The following is a 16,956-nucleotide window of genomic DNA, read 5'->3' as shown; positions in this document are numbered from 1 at the left end:
GTGTAGTCTGTCGCCACCCACACCCTCCGGTCAGTTGCTGTTGGCCCAGCAGTGAGTGTGGCTTCTGGTGAAGGTGGTTGCTGTTTAGCATCATGCAGCTTATAGCAAAGGAGCCACAGAGCCAAATCAACAATGACATCAAACCGAGGGTCCAACTGACTCTTTTATAGTTGACTGACAACACTCTACAGTTCAAGCAAGGCCTGGTGTATAGTTTCTGAGATTTAGGAAAGGCCTACATGCCCAGACAATCCTCATAGATATGTGGGGATATAATTCTGGGACTGAATCAATGGTTGCCATTCGTAGGGTACCAGAAGCTGTAAGGGGACTGAGCTGTTCCTCAGGAATGCACCATTAGACCTCTTCATCACCTGCTATCCTACCAGAACACTGTGCTCACCAGCTTCTCTTCAAAATGCGAGAGGTGTGTTTGCTGTGGAGAATAAGAACTGTGGTTTTTCTACACAGAGCTTTGTAAAATCTTTTGAAAGTTCCATCTTGTCTCAACTCTGCAAGGGAGAATGGAGGAAAGGGACTTCTGTTCACGCTTTGACCTCAGCATTAAGGGGAAGCAGCTCCCCTTGAAGACAGGGTGGTGCTAACAAGGGCGTTCAGACTGAAAGAATTCCATGGGGAAGCTGTGACTGATTCAGGGTTCAGTTTAATAAGTGAGTTCAATAAATTTCCTCAGCTTGTTGTTTCTCAGTTCTCCACTAGTAGATATTCAACTCTCACAGGTCAGATGTAAGTTAAGATGCAAATATTCTCATGGAAGGGTAACTCTTTGCTGTTACCATCTACCTAAAGAATTCAAAGGGCATTCAAGTATAGAGGAAGAGAAGCCATAAGAATAGCAGAAGCCCGGCTTCTCAGAAGACTGGGGCTTATTGAAGTCAAAATTTGCTTCCTTATGTTGTACTTGGGGCATGCCCCCAAAATGGTCATCCCAAATGAGGTTATTCCATGTGAACAGGACATCTGGTCCCACAGGCATGCCTGCAATGGCAGGCTAACGTGACACTAGCATCACCATGCTTCACAGCGTCCTTGAAGTGTGCCTGTTCTTCTTATGTAAGTGTGCTCTCCTTTGGCTCATCAGACAGAAGCTGTTAAGCTTCTCTGGAGAGTTTGAGAAAAGCTATTTACAACATATCAAAAAACTCCCTTTCTAGACGGATTCATGAGGAAGTGCCTGAGAGGCAACTCTTCCCCAAGACTGCCAGATAAAGGAAATAATCAGCGAAAAAGTGGGTGGTAAACTGGTGAACTCGGTGAATACATAACGTTTCCTATAACATCCCAGGACCCCAGAAGTTATCAAGGAATGAAGCTGGACACTTCTTGAGGAGGTCCTTTAATCTCTGACTTTTAGTATTCATTTCATAAAGTGAGACATAACATTTCATCTAATGGAGGCAGTAAATGTTCTGCAGAAAACATATGGAGTGACTTCCAGGACATTTCAACTGACATTCTTATAAAGACTGAAAAAAAACCTCAGATTTGTTTTCTTCAGGTCAGCAATCCTTTCTTTTGGGGAGAGGCTGAGGGAGGGGGAGAGGGTAACGGATACAAGCTATAATTCAGGAAGGTGATACAAGGAAGGTCAGGCAGGACAGGATGATGTGTGAGATCACGTTAGAAATATCACCAGATTCCTCTGGGAGTTGTAAAGGTGCCTTAATTCTTGTCCTTGCCAAACATCCTGTAATAGTATGACAAGATTTTATTTATTACCACAGTCAAATTGGACTCTTACGCTCTGGGTAGGCCACAGGTGTGGGATGTCAGTCTCGGCTCTTACACTCATCAGAATGGCTCTTGTTAGGTCATTAAGGAAAGGAAAGGAGTCAAGAGGAGACCCTCCAAAGGAGATGTCATTTTTTTCTGGCTGGAGAGGCACCTGTTTGCTTTTATTAGGCAACTAGTTGGTTTTGCACTGAAAGGGCCAAGTATTTGTGCCTAATATGAGGGAAGAAAGAAATATCTTATTTTAAAATCAAGCTTCCCGCAGAGGTCAGTTACTTTAATTACGAGGTCTAAACCTTTACTGACTAATTTTGATGTATTTTTATAGAGAACACTTTACACATACTGAGCCTCAATTATTACAAAGGATGTAAATAGACATTTCCATATTATTAATATATATCTGTACCTAACTATATTTGTCTTTACACGTTATTAAGTGTATTAAATTAAATACACATGCTATTAAATATTTATGGCTAACCTGTTTTTTGATGCAAAAATAGACCTGTTACACTAGAACCAGCAATGTCTCTGAAAATAGACACTTTGGGGAGAAAGATAGATAGACTTTACATATCTGAGGGCTTGGTCCTGCTCTCAGGAAATAATTCACCAGAACGCTTGTTTCAATCTGTTTGTTTTATTATAGCTTCCTATTATAGGCCGCATGTTTGACCATCAGTCACGCCTAGTCAGATTATACATAAGATATTAAGATTAGAGTGATTCTCCTTTCGACTCATCTTTAAAATAAATTTTTAGTAACGCATAGTTAGAAATCAAGGAGAAAAGAGAAATTTTTAGAAATAGCTTTATAATTCAACTAATAACTTGGAATAAAAATGCAGGAGAAATATGGAAAGTCTCAAACTTTAGATGCAATAAAAAAAAAGTGAGGTTGCATAATAGAGACTTATTGAACTACTTTAAAAGGCTGTTATATATTAAAAAAAAAAAAATGAACAGACTGCCCTGAAGAGATAATCCAGAAATCTGGCTTCCAATTCCATCATCAGAATGCTTTTAAAAAACTTAGATTTCAAACACAAAATGTATAATAATGTAGACCTGCAGGAACATGGAGAATGTTGGCGATATTTGTTGTAAGGAAGTAATATCTAGAACTTTTAAAACATTTTTTGTCCAATGGTTGGAGTTTCAAAATGGATAGTAGAGGGAAAAAAAAAATCTATCATTTTATGGTTTCCTGAAAGACACCAACATTCCTTGTAAGTTCTTGTCTCTTGGAGATGCCTAAACGAAAATATTGATCAAGTCAAAAGACACTCAAATCTAAATAGAAGAATAGGAGACGAAGAGGCCTCTACAGTCAAACCCTGATTAGAGGACACAGCTAACGTTCCTTCAACCTCAAACCCATGGCCCAACCTAGTTGTAACCTTCTCTTTATACTCATTTTAAAAGGCAAAGGGCTGTTTAGGAATAATGAACTTTTACGGTTTAAGGTTCCATTATTTCCACTTTATGGGGAGACTTGGATTCAGTTCTGAAAAGCAATCCAGTCTCCATGGTTCTTTGGCAACTCCAGGTGTTTTGCTAAATAGTCGCACTTAGAGCAAAACGGTTTAACAATTTGGCCCTAGGACATGTTCTAAGAACACTCATGCCTGGCAAGGGCATGTAATAGCTACCTTTTAACAATTCACCAGACAAAATTGAGTACTGGCGCACCACTAGCTACCATTCCTGGACCTCAAAAATTTTAATATGAAGAAAAATATGAATGCCACTTTTTTTGATTTTCAATCAAATTAACAGTTTATATATTAGGACCTATTACTCTCTAAAAGTTACACAGTTTGTTCAAAAGGTTGCCACAAAACTAATCATCAAAGGTGCTCCCAGTTCACCTGTGCTTACTTATAAAAGAGTTTAATAAAATATAGCACAGATATATATTATAGCCTAAAGGATTTAGTTTCTAACTAGTAACCTAGACCTACATTGGATTATGAGACTTGAAGAATGAATGAACCCAGAAACAATCATTTGTGGCTAAAATAACATTTCAAAGTCATTAATAACTCCTGTTTTGAATAAATAGTATGGTAACAACTAAGAGAGTTTTGGAGCAACTTTGTATAAATAATTGCATTTCATAGACTCACCAGAAAATTTTGATGTGAATTATTGAAATGTGCATTTAGACATATTTTGTTTAAATAGTCAAATGTTAAAAAAGGTCATACATGCATATATGGTTAGATTGCTTTCCTTATTTTTAAATTAAATATTTGATTGGGAGAACTTGTTAGCAGCAGGTCTTGGCTTTTGGACAAATCAGTGATCACTCAGTTGTCTGTGAGTTCTTGCCAAACTCTCCAGCCTGATTTGAGAGAAAGGGGAGGAAAGTCTATTTGGGGTTTGTCACTGCCCTGGATGGTACATCCTCAAGGGCACTGAGCTGTGTCAGCTGGTTTCGAGTTTGCCTTTTATCTGCTAATTCAAATGAACATTTGCTCAGAAACATGAAATTGTATCTCAATGTCTATCCTCGAATTAAAGGTCATCGCTATAGTTTCCACCTACAGTTGGCTAAAAGAATATTATGAATTTTAAAACCTTAATTATACCCTCCTGTCCATTGTTGAAGGGGCATTTACCAAGGAAATATCCGCAACAGAAAACGATGTGCTTCTTGTTGGCTCTTACCTCTGTCAACTCTTTGTGTTCCCCTCTCCACAGCTATAGTCCTACTTTTCAGGTCTGCTCAGAACAAGCTGCTGTCAGCAAGAGGGAGAGAGCGAGGAAGAGGGGGGGCAGGTCGCTGACCTGCAGGATGCCAGCTCCGCTAGTCCCCTCTCCTGGCCCTTCTGGAGCCCCCTCCTGCTAGAGGGCTGTCTGTCAGATCGTGTAGACAGATGCTTTAGGGGCTGACTGCTCAGTTTCAGGACTTGCTTGCCTTCCTCTGCCCCTGGAAGTCTGTGTCATCTTTTCTTCCCTTTACGGCCAGGCTGCTTCTCCCCCGTGGCTGCTCCCTGGCCCCAAGTTTCCAGAGTGTTCACCTGCCACCTGGTGTGTCCAAACTATCTGGCTGAATTTCAGTTTTGTTTCTGAAAAGCGTTAAGTCTTCGCAAAATCATGTTAAGAGCCAATAGTCAGCTTCTATCATTTAATGTCTTTCCTTACTGCTAGGGCTCCTGTCTGCTTAAATATGTAAATATCCTTCACCTTTCTTGATTTTTAAGATTTGTTTTCAGGAAAATAGGAATCACAACTGGAGGGCAAAATGAACATTTCAGCAATACATACAAGAACAATTTATTCCCACATTGGCCACGGATCACACTCTGTTCCCCACTGTCTATAAACAGGGCCTGGTTCATAGTCCTAATTAATTAACTTTATTAACTTGGAGCTGAAAGGAGGTGGCAACTTAAACAAGGAAATAAAAAGCAGTGGACCTCGCCAGACTAGTTCCATAAAACTGCTCTTTAACTGGAGCTAAAGGAGAAGTCACTTACTTACTGCACATAATAAAGCAAAATAGATGCTTAGATAGACTGCAGAGCACAATCTGTGTGCTGCTTACCCACAGAATACGCCAACCGCAAAAAAAAAGAGAACAAAAGCGATTTCTTCATTTAGTGCAAGTGGCAAGTTTATTTTCTTTGATATAGAATTAAGAGTTAATTTGCCCCAAATGAGGTAAAATCGCAACATTTGCACAGGAAAAGTTTCCTCGAAACACTTCAGATCTTTGCTAAAGTTATTGATTGTCAGATCAAAGAAACAGCAATTTCAAGTTCGTTCAGAGAAATAAAAAAAATCCGTTACTTGGGAAGTTCCAAAATGGCAGTTTTATGCCGGAGTCATAATTACCAGGGGAAAAGAAGCTCTCTTGGCTAAGAGTTTCAGCAACACTGTAATACTGAATACATTCACTTTATACAAAAGCATGTACATTTTGCAAAGAGAATGCATACATTCCTATCACATCATTTTTTGAAATGTGCTCAATTGTCTTACAGTCTCATAGAGGGTCTAATTAACATGAATTCAACAATGATGATAACGAGCTTACCAATCATTTCCTCACAGCTCTGTTATATTCAGTTTTATGTTTCTGATGCTACATGGATAGCATGTAGATGCCAATTAAGGAGAAACCTGGGCCCAAATAAATAACATCCATGGAATAGACATGTATATGTAGCAAGACCTGAGGTTGATGATTCCACATTCATTAACGTTGAAAACAGTAAAGTAAAAATTACGGTAACTTAGAAAGATGGTATTTTCTTAAGGACACACGGCTGAACACACGGCCACCTACCTGCTCTCTAAAGCATTATGTATAATTTAACCACCAAATGTAGAACACATGAATACAAGGAGACAAAGAAAGCATTAAAGCTTATTACAACCTTGAATAGGCCAAAACCTCAAGTATGTAGAAAAAGCATTGCAATCATGCATTTAGCTTTATTTTTCTAATATATATCATAATTTAAAATGCTATAAAGTCACTTATATAAAAAGCAATTTTTTCAAGTGTTATAGCTTAGAGCATGGCTTTATATTTCGCTTAATCATTTTTTACCAGTTTAATTTATAAAGCTCGTAATCTTGCCAGCAGGGCTTCAACTTCAGGAATGGATTCGTTTTTAGAAACAGAGCCAAGAAGTTCCATTTCCTTTTTTCTGTTGCTTTCTACATTACAGGCTTCCTTCTTCTCGACTGCCTTGATCCTCCCTGTGGACGTAGGAGTGTCTAGATTATAATTAAGCTCCTTGGCGACTGGAGTCCTCGTTGAGTTGCAATTGATATTGTAGTGTGAACGTGACCCTTCTGTCAACTGCGCTTTCTGATTTTCTACAGTAAGGAAGAAAGAAACATAAAACTCATCACTGTGATTAGCCAGCACTATGCACATTATGAAACATAAATTTGAAATAATTATTCTCAATAAATAAGTCCTCTTTGATAGACTGAATGAAAAAATATTCAACGGAATAAGGTAGACTTAAACACACAGAAGTTAAGAATAAACTAAAATATAAATAGACAACCATCTCATTAGCATTAATGCTTATTTACTTCTTCTTTATGCCTGAAATGCCCATCACTCAGTTATTATCAAGGTTGGGTCTTATATTTCATTCAGGTTTCTCCTCAAATGAGCTCTAAATAGAGAGAGGCCTTCTCTGACTATCTATCTAAAACAGCACTCACTCTTTTCATCACTATCTCCTTATCCCTCATCTTTTCCTTCATAGAACTCATAACCCCTAGACATATCATATACTTGTTTTCTTGTCTGTTTACTCTTCATTAGGATGTAAACTCCAAGTCAGCAGGGACATTGTTTTAAAAACTCCTGTAACATTGATGCTTGGAATGGGCATGGAGCAAAGTAGGTGCTCAATAAATATGCATTGGGATCACAACTGACACCACAGAAATACAAAGGATCATAAGAGAGTATTATGAACTATTATATGCCAAACAAATTGGAAAACCTAGAAGAAATGGGTAAATTCCTAGATACACACAACCTGCCCAGACTGAATGATAAAGAAATAGAAAATCTGCGTCAACTGATTACAAGTAATGAAATTGAATCAGTAGTTAAATTCCCAAAAAACAAAAGTCTAGGACCAGATGGCTTCACAGGTGAATTCTACCAAACATCTAAAGAAAAGTTAAAACCTATTTTCTCAATTTATTCCAAAAAATTGAAGAGGAAGGAACACTTCCAAACTCACTTTGAGGCCAGCACTACTCTGATATCAAAACGAAAGACAGCACACACACACACACAATTACAGACCAACATCCCTGAGGAACATAGATGCAAAAATCCTCAACAAAATATTGAATTCAACAAAATTCAGCAAACTGAATTCAACAATACATGAAAAAGATCATACATCACAATTAAGGGGGATTTATTTCAGGGGTGCAAGTATAGTTCAACACTTGTAAATCAATTAATGTGATAAACCACATCAACAAAATGAAGGATAAAAATCATATGATCATCTCATTAGATGCAGAAAAAGCATTTGACAAAACTCAACATTCATTTATAATAACTCAACAAAGTAGGTATAGAAGGAATGTACCTCAACATAATAAAGACCATATATGACAAACCCACAGCTAACATCATACTCTATGGTCAGTCACTGAAAGCATCTCCTCTAAGATCAGGAACAAGACAAGGGTGCCCACTCTCGCTACTCTTATTCAACACAGTATTGGAAGTCCTAGCCACAACAATTAGATAATCAAAAGAAATAAAGGGCATCTAAATAGGAAAAGAAGTAAAACTGTCACTATTTGCAGATGACATGATATTATATATAGAAAATCTTAAAGACTCCACCAAAAACATAATAGAATAAATTAATTCAGTAAAGTTGCACAGTAAAAATTTAATATTTAGAAATTGGTTGCATTTCTATACACTGATAATGAGCTATTGAAAGAAAAATTAAGAAAACAAGCCCATTTAAAACTGCATTGAAAAGAATAAAATACCTAGAAATAAATTTAACCAAAGGGGTGATAGACCTGTATTCTGAAAACTGTAAGACACTGATGAAGGAAATTGCAGATGACACAAATAAATGAACGATATACTGTGCTTATGGTTTGGAAGAATTAACATTGTTAAAACGTCCCTATTACCCAAAGCAATCTATAAATTCAATGAAATCACCAAAGTACCAATGACATTTCTCACAGAACCAGAACAAAAAAATCCCCAAACTTGTATGGAACCACAAAAAACCCTGAATAGCCAATACAATTTTGAGAAAGAAAAAAGCTGGAGGTATCACACTCCCTGATTTCATACAAAGCCATAGTAATTGAAACAGAATGGTACTGGGATGAAAACAGACACATAGATCAATGGAATAGAATAAAGAGCCCAGAAGTAAACCCATGCATATATGGTCAGTTAATCTATGACAAAAAAGGCAAGAATATACAATAGGGAAAGGACAGTCTCTTCAATACACGGTGTTGGGAAAACTAGACAACTACATGCAAAAGAACGAAACTGGACCACTATCTTACACCATATACAAAAATAAATTCAAAATGGATTCAAGAGTTGAATGTAAGACCTAAAACCATAAAACTCCTAGAAGAAAACATATGCAGTCAGTTCTTTGACACTGATCTTAGCAATATTTTTTTGGACCAGTCTTAGGCAAGGGAAACAAAAGCAAAAATAAACAAATGGGATTACATCAAACTAAAAAGCTTTTGCGCAACAAAGGAAACCATCAACAAAACAAAAAAGAAACCTACTGAATGGGAGAATATATTTGCAAATCATACATTGATAAGGGGTTAACATCTAAAATATATAAAGAACTTATACAACTTAATATCAAAAAAAAACCAATTAAAAAATGGGCAGAGGACTTGAATAAATGTTTTTCCAAAGAAGATATACAGATGGCCAACAGGCATATGAAAAAAATGCTCAATGTCACTAATCATCAGGGAAATGCAAATCAAAACTACACTGAGCTACCACCTCATATCTGTCAGAATGGCTACTATCAAAAAGACAAGAAATAATAAGTGTTGGCGAGGATGTGAAGAAAAGGGAACCCTCATACACTGTTAGTGGGAATGTAAGTTGGTGTAGCCACTATGGAAACAGTAAGAAGTTTCCTCAAAAAATTAAAAATAGAACTGCCATACGGTCCAGTAATTCCATGTCTGGCTATTTAGCCAAAGAAAACAAAACACTAATTTGAAGAGAAGTATGCACCCTTATGTTCATTGTGGCATTGCTCACCATAGGCAAGATTTGGGAGCAACTTAAGTGTCCATCAATTGATGAATGGATAAAGAAGACATGGTGTGTGTGTGTGTGTGAATGTGTGTGTGTATACACACACACAACAGAATATTACTCAGCCATAAAAAAGAATGAAAATGTTGCCATTTGTGACAACATGGATGGACCTAGGGGGTATTATGCTAAGTGAAGTCAGATAGAGAAAGACAAATATCAAAAGATTTCACTTATACGTAGAATCTAAAAACAAAGCAAACAAACAAAACCAAAAAGACTCACAGATACAGGAAACAAACTAGTGGATACCAGAGTGGGGAGGGGTGGGAGTTTGGGCAAAATAGGTAAAGGGGATGAAGAGGTACAAACTTTCGGTTATAAAATAAATAAATCATGGAGATGTAATGTACAGCATAGAAAATGTAGTCAATAAATATTGCAGTAACTTTGTATGGTGACAGATGGTTAGTAGACATATTGTGATCATTTTATAATGTATAAATATTGAATCACTATCATGTACATCTGAAATAGAACATTGTATGTCAATTATACTTCAATAAAAAAATAAAAATAAATATGCATTGGGTAAATGAAGTATTTCCACACTCTATGACTCAAGATGAGCATTATTTTGAATAATATTGAGATTAACTCCCTTTTCAAACAAAGCCAAGGAGGAAAGTTTGTAATAGGAATTTTAAAAGTCAATGATTTCCCTTAAAAGAAATACTGAATTTGGTAGGGAAATTTTTAAATCTTCCTAGCAAGTCAAAAGTACATCATAATTTGTCAAATAGATACACACATATTCATACAGACATGTGTACATATACACACACACACATTCTTTTATTGGTGAGTGACAGTGATCTCAACTCATCAAGGCTGTAAGGAGAGAGTTGCACTAGCTAATGACTAAGTGGCTCTGGCTGATTGACTTTTGCAAAGAACACTAGATTTTCTTTTAATTAACTGACTCACACCGCTCAACCTTATGAGTGATCTCTCTCATAGATCTCAAACCTTTAAAAAAGAGATACCCTCAATATTCATGTAACCTTGAAGGGGCTTGAAAATGGTTTCAACAAACTTGACATGACATTTAAAGTTTTTTGGTTATTCGCTGAGAGATGTTCCATTATCCCAATAGTAATGACTTTGGAGCACAAGCAGTCACTCATGACAGTGTGTTTTATGTGAGTGCTGAAAATTCCAACCGAAAACAGCTTGTACATTAAAAGGTGGCTGCTGAAGATATTTACTGCACTGTCATTTCCTGACCAGGGGCTTCCAATGATGGATGAGTATTTTACACACTTTCTTGGACAATCTCAACAAATTTTAGAAGTATGATCACCTCTTAGCTGTTGGAAGAAAATAAATACACTTTTCCTATCACATTCTCTATCAGGTAGGTGATTGTTACTCAAAATTCAAAATCTAACAGAGCAGTGATTTTCTCTTACAGCTATTTATGCTCTATAGTTTATAAGGTACATATTACGTTTGCAAGTAAAGGGCACAGCAGACATGGTATTCCTGCAGTTCCCATGACTACACAAATGTTTTCTAGCACCCACCCTCCTGCCCCAAAGAGTGTTTGAAAACTGCACTTGTAGCTAAGTGCAAATTTTTAGTCAGCTTACTGCTCCTTCCCCCGGATGTCCCTATGTTTTCTCGTCATTTGATTTCCTGTAAATGACTCCATCATGATGATACTGCCAACAAACCAGTTTATTCTGCTACTGGGCAACTCTAGTTAAATTTTTGATGGCAGAGAAGAGATTAAATTGGCTAAAATATGAGTCTATAATAAACACAGAGTATTCTAAACCTTCTCTGGCTATAATGTATCAAGCTCAATTCCTTATACCGCCAAGAGAAAAGAGCATGGGATTTTAAGATAAATCTGGGTTGAAATCCAAGCTCTACCGCTTGGCTTTAACAGGTTATTTAACCTTCTTGAGTCTCAGGTTCTAATAATCAATCTCAAAGAGTAGTTGTGAGAATTAAATAAGGTGGGTGACACTTATTTCAATGTATTCGTCTTTCTCTTCCTCATTCAAAGCTTTCTAAGGGAGGCATCTGCCACCCAAGGCTTATTCAGATGCTTTGACCTTTCTGACTTTCTGGTGACCATACCAGTGAGGGATGAAATACTATTTTATTAATAGCTTGTATTTAAATAGCACCTTTATTTATAAAGCATTGATTGCACTTTAAACATTACCACCTTCATTTTATAGATTGAGAGGTAAAAGCAGAAGAAGTTAAGTCATCTGCTTAGACTTAGTTACTGAGGAAATCAGCGGCAGAAGCCAAATGCTGTCTCTAGAGATACTAAGGCCATCTTAAAGAAATTTGAAAAGCTTTTTGCCAAGGGGAAGTGCTAAGTAATTCAAAGCTAAGTTTCATAATAATGATATCCTGTACTTAGACTTTGAAATGCTTTCTGACACACTTAATTGTCCCAATAACTGTGTAAAGCAGATAGTAGACCTATGTAAATTACCTTAGCACAGTGAGTCCAAGGTCACATATGTACTCCTTTTCTTTCCAGGTCTCACTTAAATTCATGACCATGAGCTTCAAGTATGACCTTAATCCCTCTACAATTCCCTAGTCCATTCATCCTTCCATTCTCCTAGACAACTATTTCACACCTTCACCTCTCTTATCAAACATCCAATATGTTCTCCTTCACTCTCATTTAACTCATTCATAGAAGCAAGCAGAAGAGAACTCTCATAAGCTTCTCCCCATCCCCCTATCTACTCATCCTGAGAACATAAACTCCTTCCCGCCTTAGGATCTTCCGTGCTCCCCTCTGAGGACAACCCCTCAAAGTGAGCACCACACACTACTCTCACTTATCTATTCAAGGACATCCCTCTGGCAGCTGTGTTCTCTCTCCACTGCATAATAAAGTGTTCCTTCTTCACGTGACCATTTCCCTCAGCATACAAGTATGTTGTAATAACCCCAATCTTTAGAGGAAAGAAAATCTCCGTTTGCTCCATTTACTACCTTAATTGTTGACTGCCTTTACAGCAAAACATCTCAGAAGATTTGCCTATTCCTACTGTCTTAATTCCTCTCTTCCCATTTTTCTCTGGAAGTTACTCTAATCATACGTTAGACCCTTTACTCTTCTGAAACAGCTCTTGTCAAGGTCACTAATAAACTGCATACTGCTAAAAACAAGGATTGTATATCCACTTGGATATTTCAGCCCTTCTTTATTTGACCTATACCAGATCCAAGGATGAAATGCCCGGCAGAGCCTCGTTTTTCTTTTACTGTTTTCTCTTTGAACTTCTTTGGAGGCTTAGGTGGATAACAATGAGCTAGCCAATGTTTCTACTCTTCTGAGAAAACTCCAAATAGCAGCGGGTGTGCTTTAGGGACAAAATGATAAGAGAGAAACCAAGCTGGTATTTAACTCCTCTGTGGTTTCCGGTGGAGAATCTTTCATGAGAAGCAACAGCCAAAATGATATAAAAAGGAAACAGGCCATTCCTGAGAGCACTGAAGAAATAAAACAGAAAGGGTACAAGGGCTTCTTTAAGAATGAGCTGATGGCTCTGTTTGAAATTCCTAGATAACTCCTCCTCCAGCCCTCACATTCTCTCTCAGCATCCCAACAGCTCCCATCTAGGTCCTCAGCTTCTTTCCTTTTGCTTTGTCCACAGCCATGGAAAACTCGAATGGTGGAACGGAGGGAGTCACATTTAAATTGCAAAGCAGATAGATGAAGTTGGGTTGGAGGAGTCTCCTGCCGCACTGCAACTAGAGAAAGCATTTACAGGTTAGAGGAAGCTCACTTTGATATAGAAATTTTATTACAATGTTGGTTCAAGGCCAGGTGTCTTTTGCCATTATGATTATTTTAAAAGTCCACTACTGGTGGCTTCATGTGGGCTGAACTGGAGACCCAAATTCCATGTACTTACTGTGCTTAAAACATACATATAGTTTCTAAATGGTTCACTTCAAACATCAGGAGGATGCCAACTCTGTAAGTTGGAGAGAACTCTATATAGGTGCTCAGAGGCATGAACTAAATTATAATATCAGGCTGGCGGGCTCCTCCTTTTGGTACGAAATTAGACAGTTCCGAATAGAAGATGACAGACTTGGACACATGGACTCTTTCAATGAAAGATAAGGCTAGGGGATTTTTGTATTTCCCATCAACTCAAATCCTTACCAATACACATTTTTAAATGGAATCTAAAGATATTAAGGCAAAGAAGAATGACTGTTTAACTCTCCAAAGAGAGGACACTTGTGCTATTATTTTATGAATTGAATCCAAGGCTGCTGGGTTTTTTCCCCTTTGAGATACTACAATTGATGTTTGTGAAGAGAAGTGGATCTATGTAGGACGACTGCCAATATCCAGGGTCGTTGGTGATGGTAGCACAGATTGGCAAGGACCAGCTCCTATCTTAGTACCAGGTCAGTAAGGGAATCCAATCCACACAGCATATATTTACATTTCTGTGGAAATAAACAGGGTGAGAACACATGCTATTTTCCTTTAAGACATTGAAATAAGTGAGTTTTTCTAATTCCTCATATGATTCTTTCTATAAAAATTGATTCTGGAGTCCCACTACAGCTTTTTTCCTGAAAGTGAATGAAAAGTTGAAAATTGTTGAAAAGTTGAATGGCTTTTAAACATAGAGAACCCATTGGACTTAAAAATGAAAATAAAAGCCGTAAACTACATCACTGTTGGATCCCACACACCTTTGGCAGACTATAGATTTGGATGACAAAGAAGGCCAAAAAAAAACCCCCGCAAAAAACTATCATCTTGAGGTAACATTTCCATTGTTTCTTGAGTAACACAAGGGACAGAGGAAACTGGGAAAGTTGCTGACAAAAAAGTAAATCTAAATATACACAACTTGGCATCCAAACGGGGAAATATTTAAGCCAACGGTAGTTACGCTTCTTGAGCTAAGAAGGCAAAGCTAAGGCCCTGGCTGATGGCCCCTGGGAAAACCCTCTCTGCTGCAGGAAATACTAGTTATGGTTCAGAAAGAGGCATTATTCCTTTTAAGTCAGTATTGATCCCCCATCACATTGTGGTTCTAATGGGCACTGACTTCTTAGAAGCGACAAGTCTCAGATGAAATGTAAAACTGAGCTCCTGCCTTTTGTGGTCAATGATGACTCTGTGCCAGCTTTGACAGGAGGAAAACTACAGAACACTGGTGCCCCAAATTGACTGAATCTATTCAGTCTTCCTGAAATTTGATCTTCCCTTACAATTCTTTACTTTTTGCTCTTAACTATTACTTTGACCTATTAAGCAGCTATTTGTTTCACCCTAGCAATGGCTTTACTTTGGTGAGAGAAAAGAATGGCCAATAAATATAATTTTTAAAGCACGACTGGGTCTACATGATAGCAAAGTGTGTGACAAATATATGTTTTTAATCTATGCAATAATCGAAGTTAGCCCTGGCCGCCAGAAGCCCATATCCCTGTGGTTTTCCTTAGTGTTGATTTACTGATGCTATAAATAATCGTCTTCCCTTGGTTTCACTTTGCTGTTTATTTTACCTTTTGTATTGAAAATGTATAAAAATGATAAAAAGAGCAAAAGGGCATTTTGTATACAGCTAAAATCTTTTAGGAGTGTTAAGAAACTCTTATGGAACCAATTATGTAAAAACAACAGCAACAAAATAGAACAATTATTCCCCTCAATTCAAACAAAATAGACAAAGCAGAGGATTATAAAAGATCTCTCTGAATAAAAGAGATAATTGAGAAACTAGAACTTTTTGCAGAAACTTATCATATATACACTTCTCTTCAATCTTGTTCTATATCACTGCCCCTTGAATAAAAATTCAAAGATGGCACTGCCATTTTGCAGTTTCTGATGCTGGGCTTCCTCACTGATCATAGGGTTGGAACGTGCGAGGGATGATGCAAGTTCCTGAGCACAGGGCATCCAGGGTAAGTACAGCCTCTTTCCTCCAAAGAGAATGGTAATGTAAACCCTTCTGTTCAACTGCATATCTTTCTGATTGATAATGTATTACTTGAGGTGAAAGCCCCTCCATTTGCTTCCCTCTTTCTACCCAATTCTTAGCAAATTCTAATTTGGGTTTCATACATCTCTCTCCATGGAAACTGCTCCCTACAAGCTCACCCGAAGCCTCAACATTCCTAAACTCAGTGGAATTTTCTCATGCATTTTCTTACAGTTGCAACACTTTTGAATGTGAGCAATAAAGAATTTGCTTAGCTATTGTCCTGGTTCCTGGGAGGGAGCCTCTAAACTCTTGGAATTAACAGAGTGATAGGAGTGTCATCGTTATTCATGGTAAGCCCTTCAGACCACATCTGATAATTTATGCTAATGAGGTGACTCATGGTGGGCTCCTAGAGAGTTTACGGTCATGAGTGATTCGGGATGGGGGATGGCCACATCAGAAAGATCAACCACGTGATTAGAGGGTTTGGCGGCATGGAGATTGAGTTCAACCCTGTCAATCATGCCTAAATAATGAAGCCTCAATACAAACTCTGGACACTGAGGATCAGGTGTGTTGGCAATATGTATTGTCACATATTGATGTGCTGGGGTTAGGGGCTGGGGTATCCCTGAGGACAGGAGAAGCTTCATGTTTGACACCCTCCCAGACCTTACCCTATGTGTGGTCTCTGTTTGGCTGGTTCTGATTTGTGTCATTTTACTATAATAAATCTGTAATAGTAGTTGCTTTCCTGAGTTCTAGGGGTCATTCTAGTGAATTAAATTATCAAACTTGAATAAGGAAAACCCCTGAATTTGTAGCCGGCTGGTCAGAAGTGAGGGTGGACTGGCAATTCCCAAACATGAAGCTGGTATCTGAGGTGAGGGCAGTCTTTTAGAGAACTGTGACCTGTGAAGTGTGGCCTAACTCCAGATGTGTCATAAGTCATTACATACTTAGCTGGTGTCATAAGTCATTACAGGATGTTACTCATTGAGTATTATTATATAATTGATAATATCAGTATCATCATATGACCTTTATATATGGCTATTCCATAGTTTGGAAACATGCCCATACATCCACTCATTTGATTCTTACAACACTCTTGTGAGAGAGGCGTCATGGATACATTTAACTTGTTTTACACAAAACTGAAGAAGCAGACACAACTTTTGGGTAGAGCCAGAGATAAAACTCAAGTCCTCGGACTCCTGGTTAGCATGCTCTATCACGATAAGGCCCTTTACCAAGCTTACTCTTCTACTTTTTGATGATTCCTTTTTAGTCTTCTTTGATAATTTATTCTACCTTCCCTACCCCTCCCAAACACAATGATCTCTCTCTCTCTGTGTGGCCATTTCTCATTGTTAGATCCTTGGCCCACCTTTCTGTCCTTTCTACATTCTC

General features: G+C 37.8%; 1 protein-coding gene across 1 annotated transcript in view; it reads right to left on the bottom strand.

The window, feature by feature from the left end:
- Positions 1-5,378: 5,378 nt before the first annotated feature.
- Positions 5,379-16,956, bottom strand: part of DIAPH3 (diaphanous related formin 3) — a 482,479-nt gene continuing 470,901 nt past the window's right edge. Inside the window, exon 28 of the mRNA XM_046664521.1 lies at positions 5,379-6,591. Within this exon, the coding sequence (XP_046520477.1) occupies positions 6,329-6,591 (263 nt within the window). The 3' untranslated portion in view covers positions 5,379-6,328. The remainder of the gene's footprint in view (positions 6,592-16,956) is intronic.

Source organism: Equus quagga, chromosome 6 (assembly GCF_021613505.1).
Source record: "Equus quagga isolate Etosha38 chromosome 6, UCLA_HA_Equagga_1.0, whole genome shotgun sequence".
Taxonomy (NCBI): domain Eukaryota; kingdom Metazoa; phylum Chordata; class Mammalia; order Perissodactyla; family Equidae; genus Equus; species Equus quagga.
Note: the sequence above shows the minus strand (reverse complement) of the source record. Positions and strands in the feature narration are given on the sequence as shown.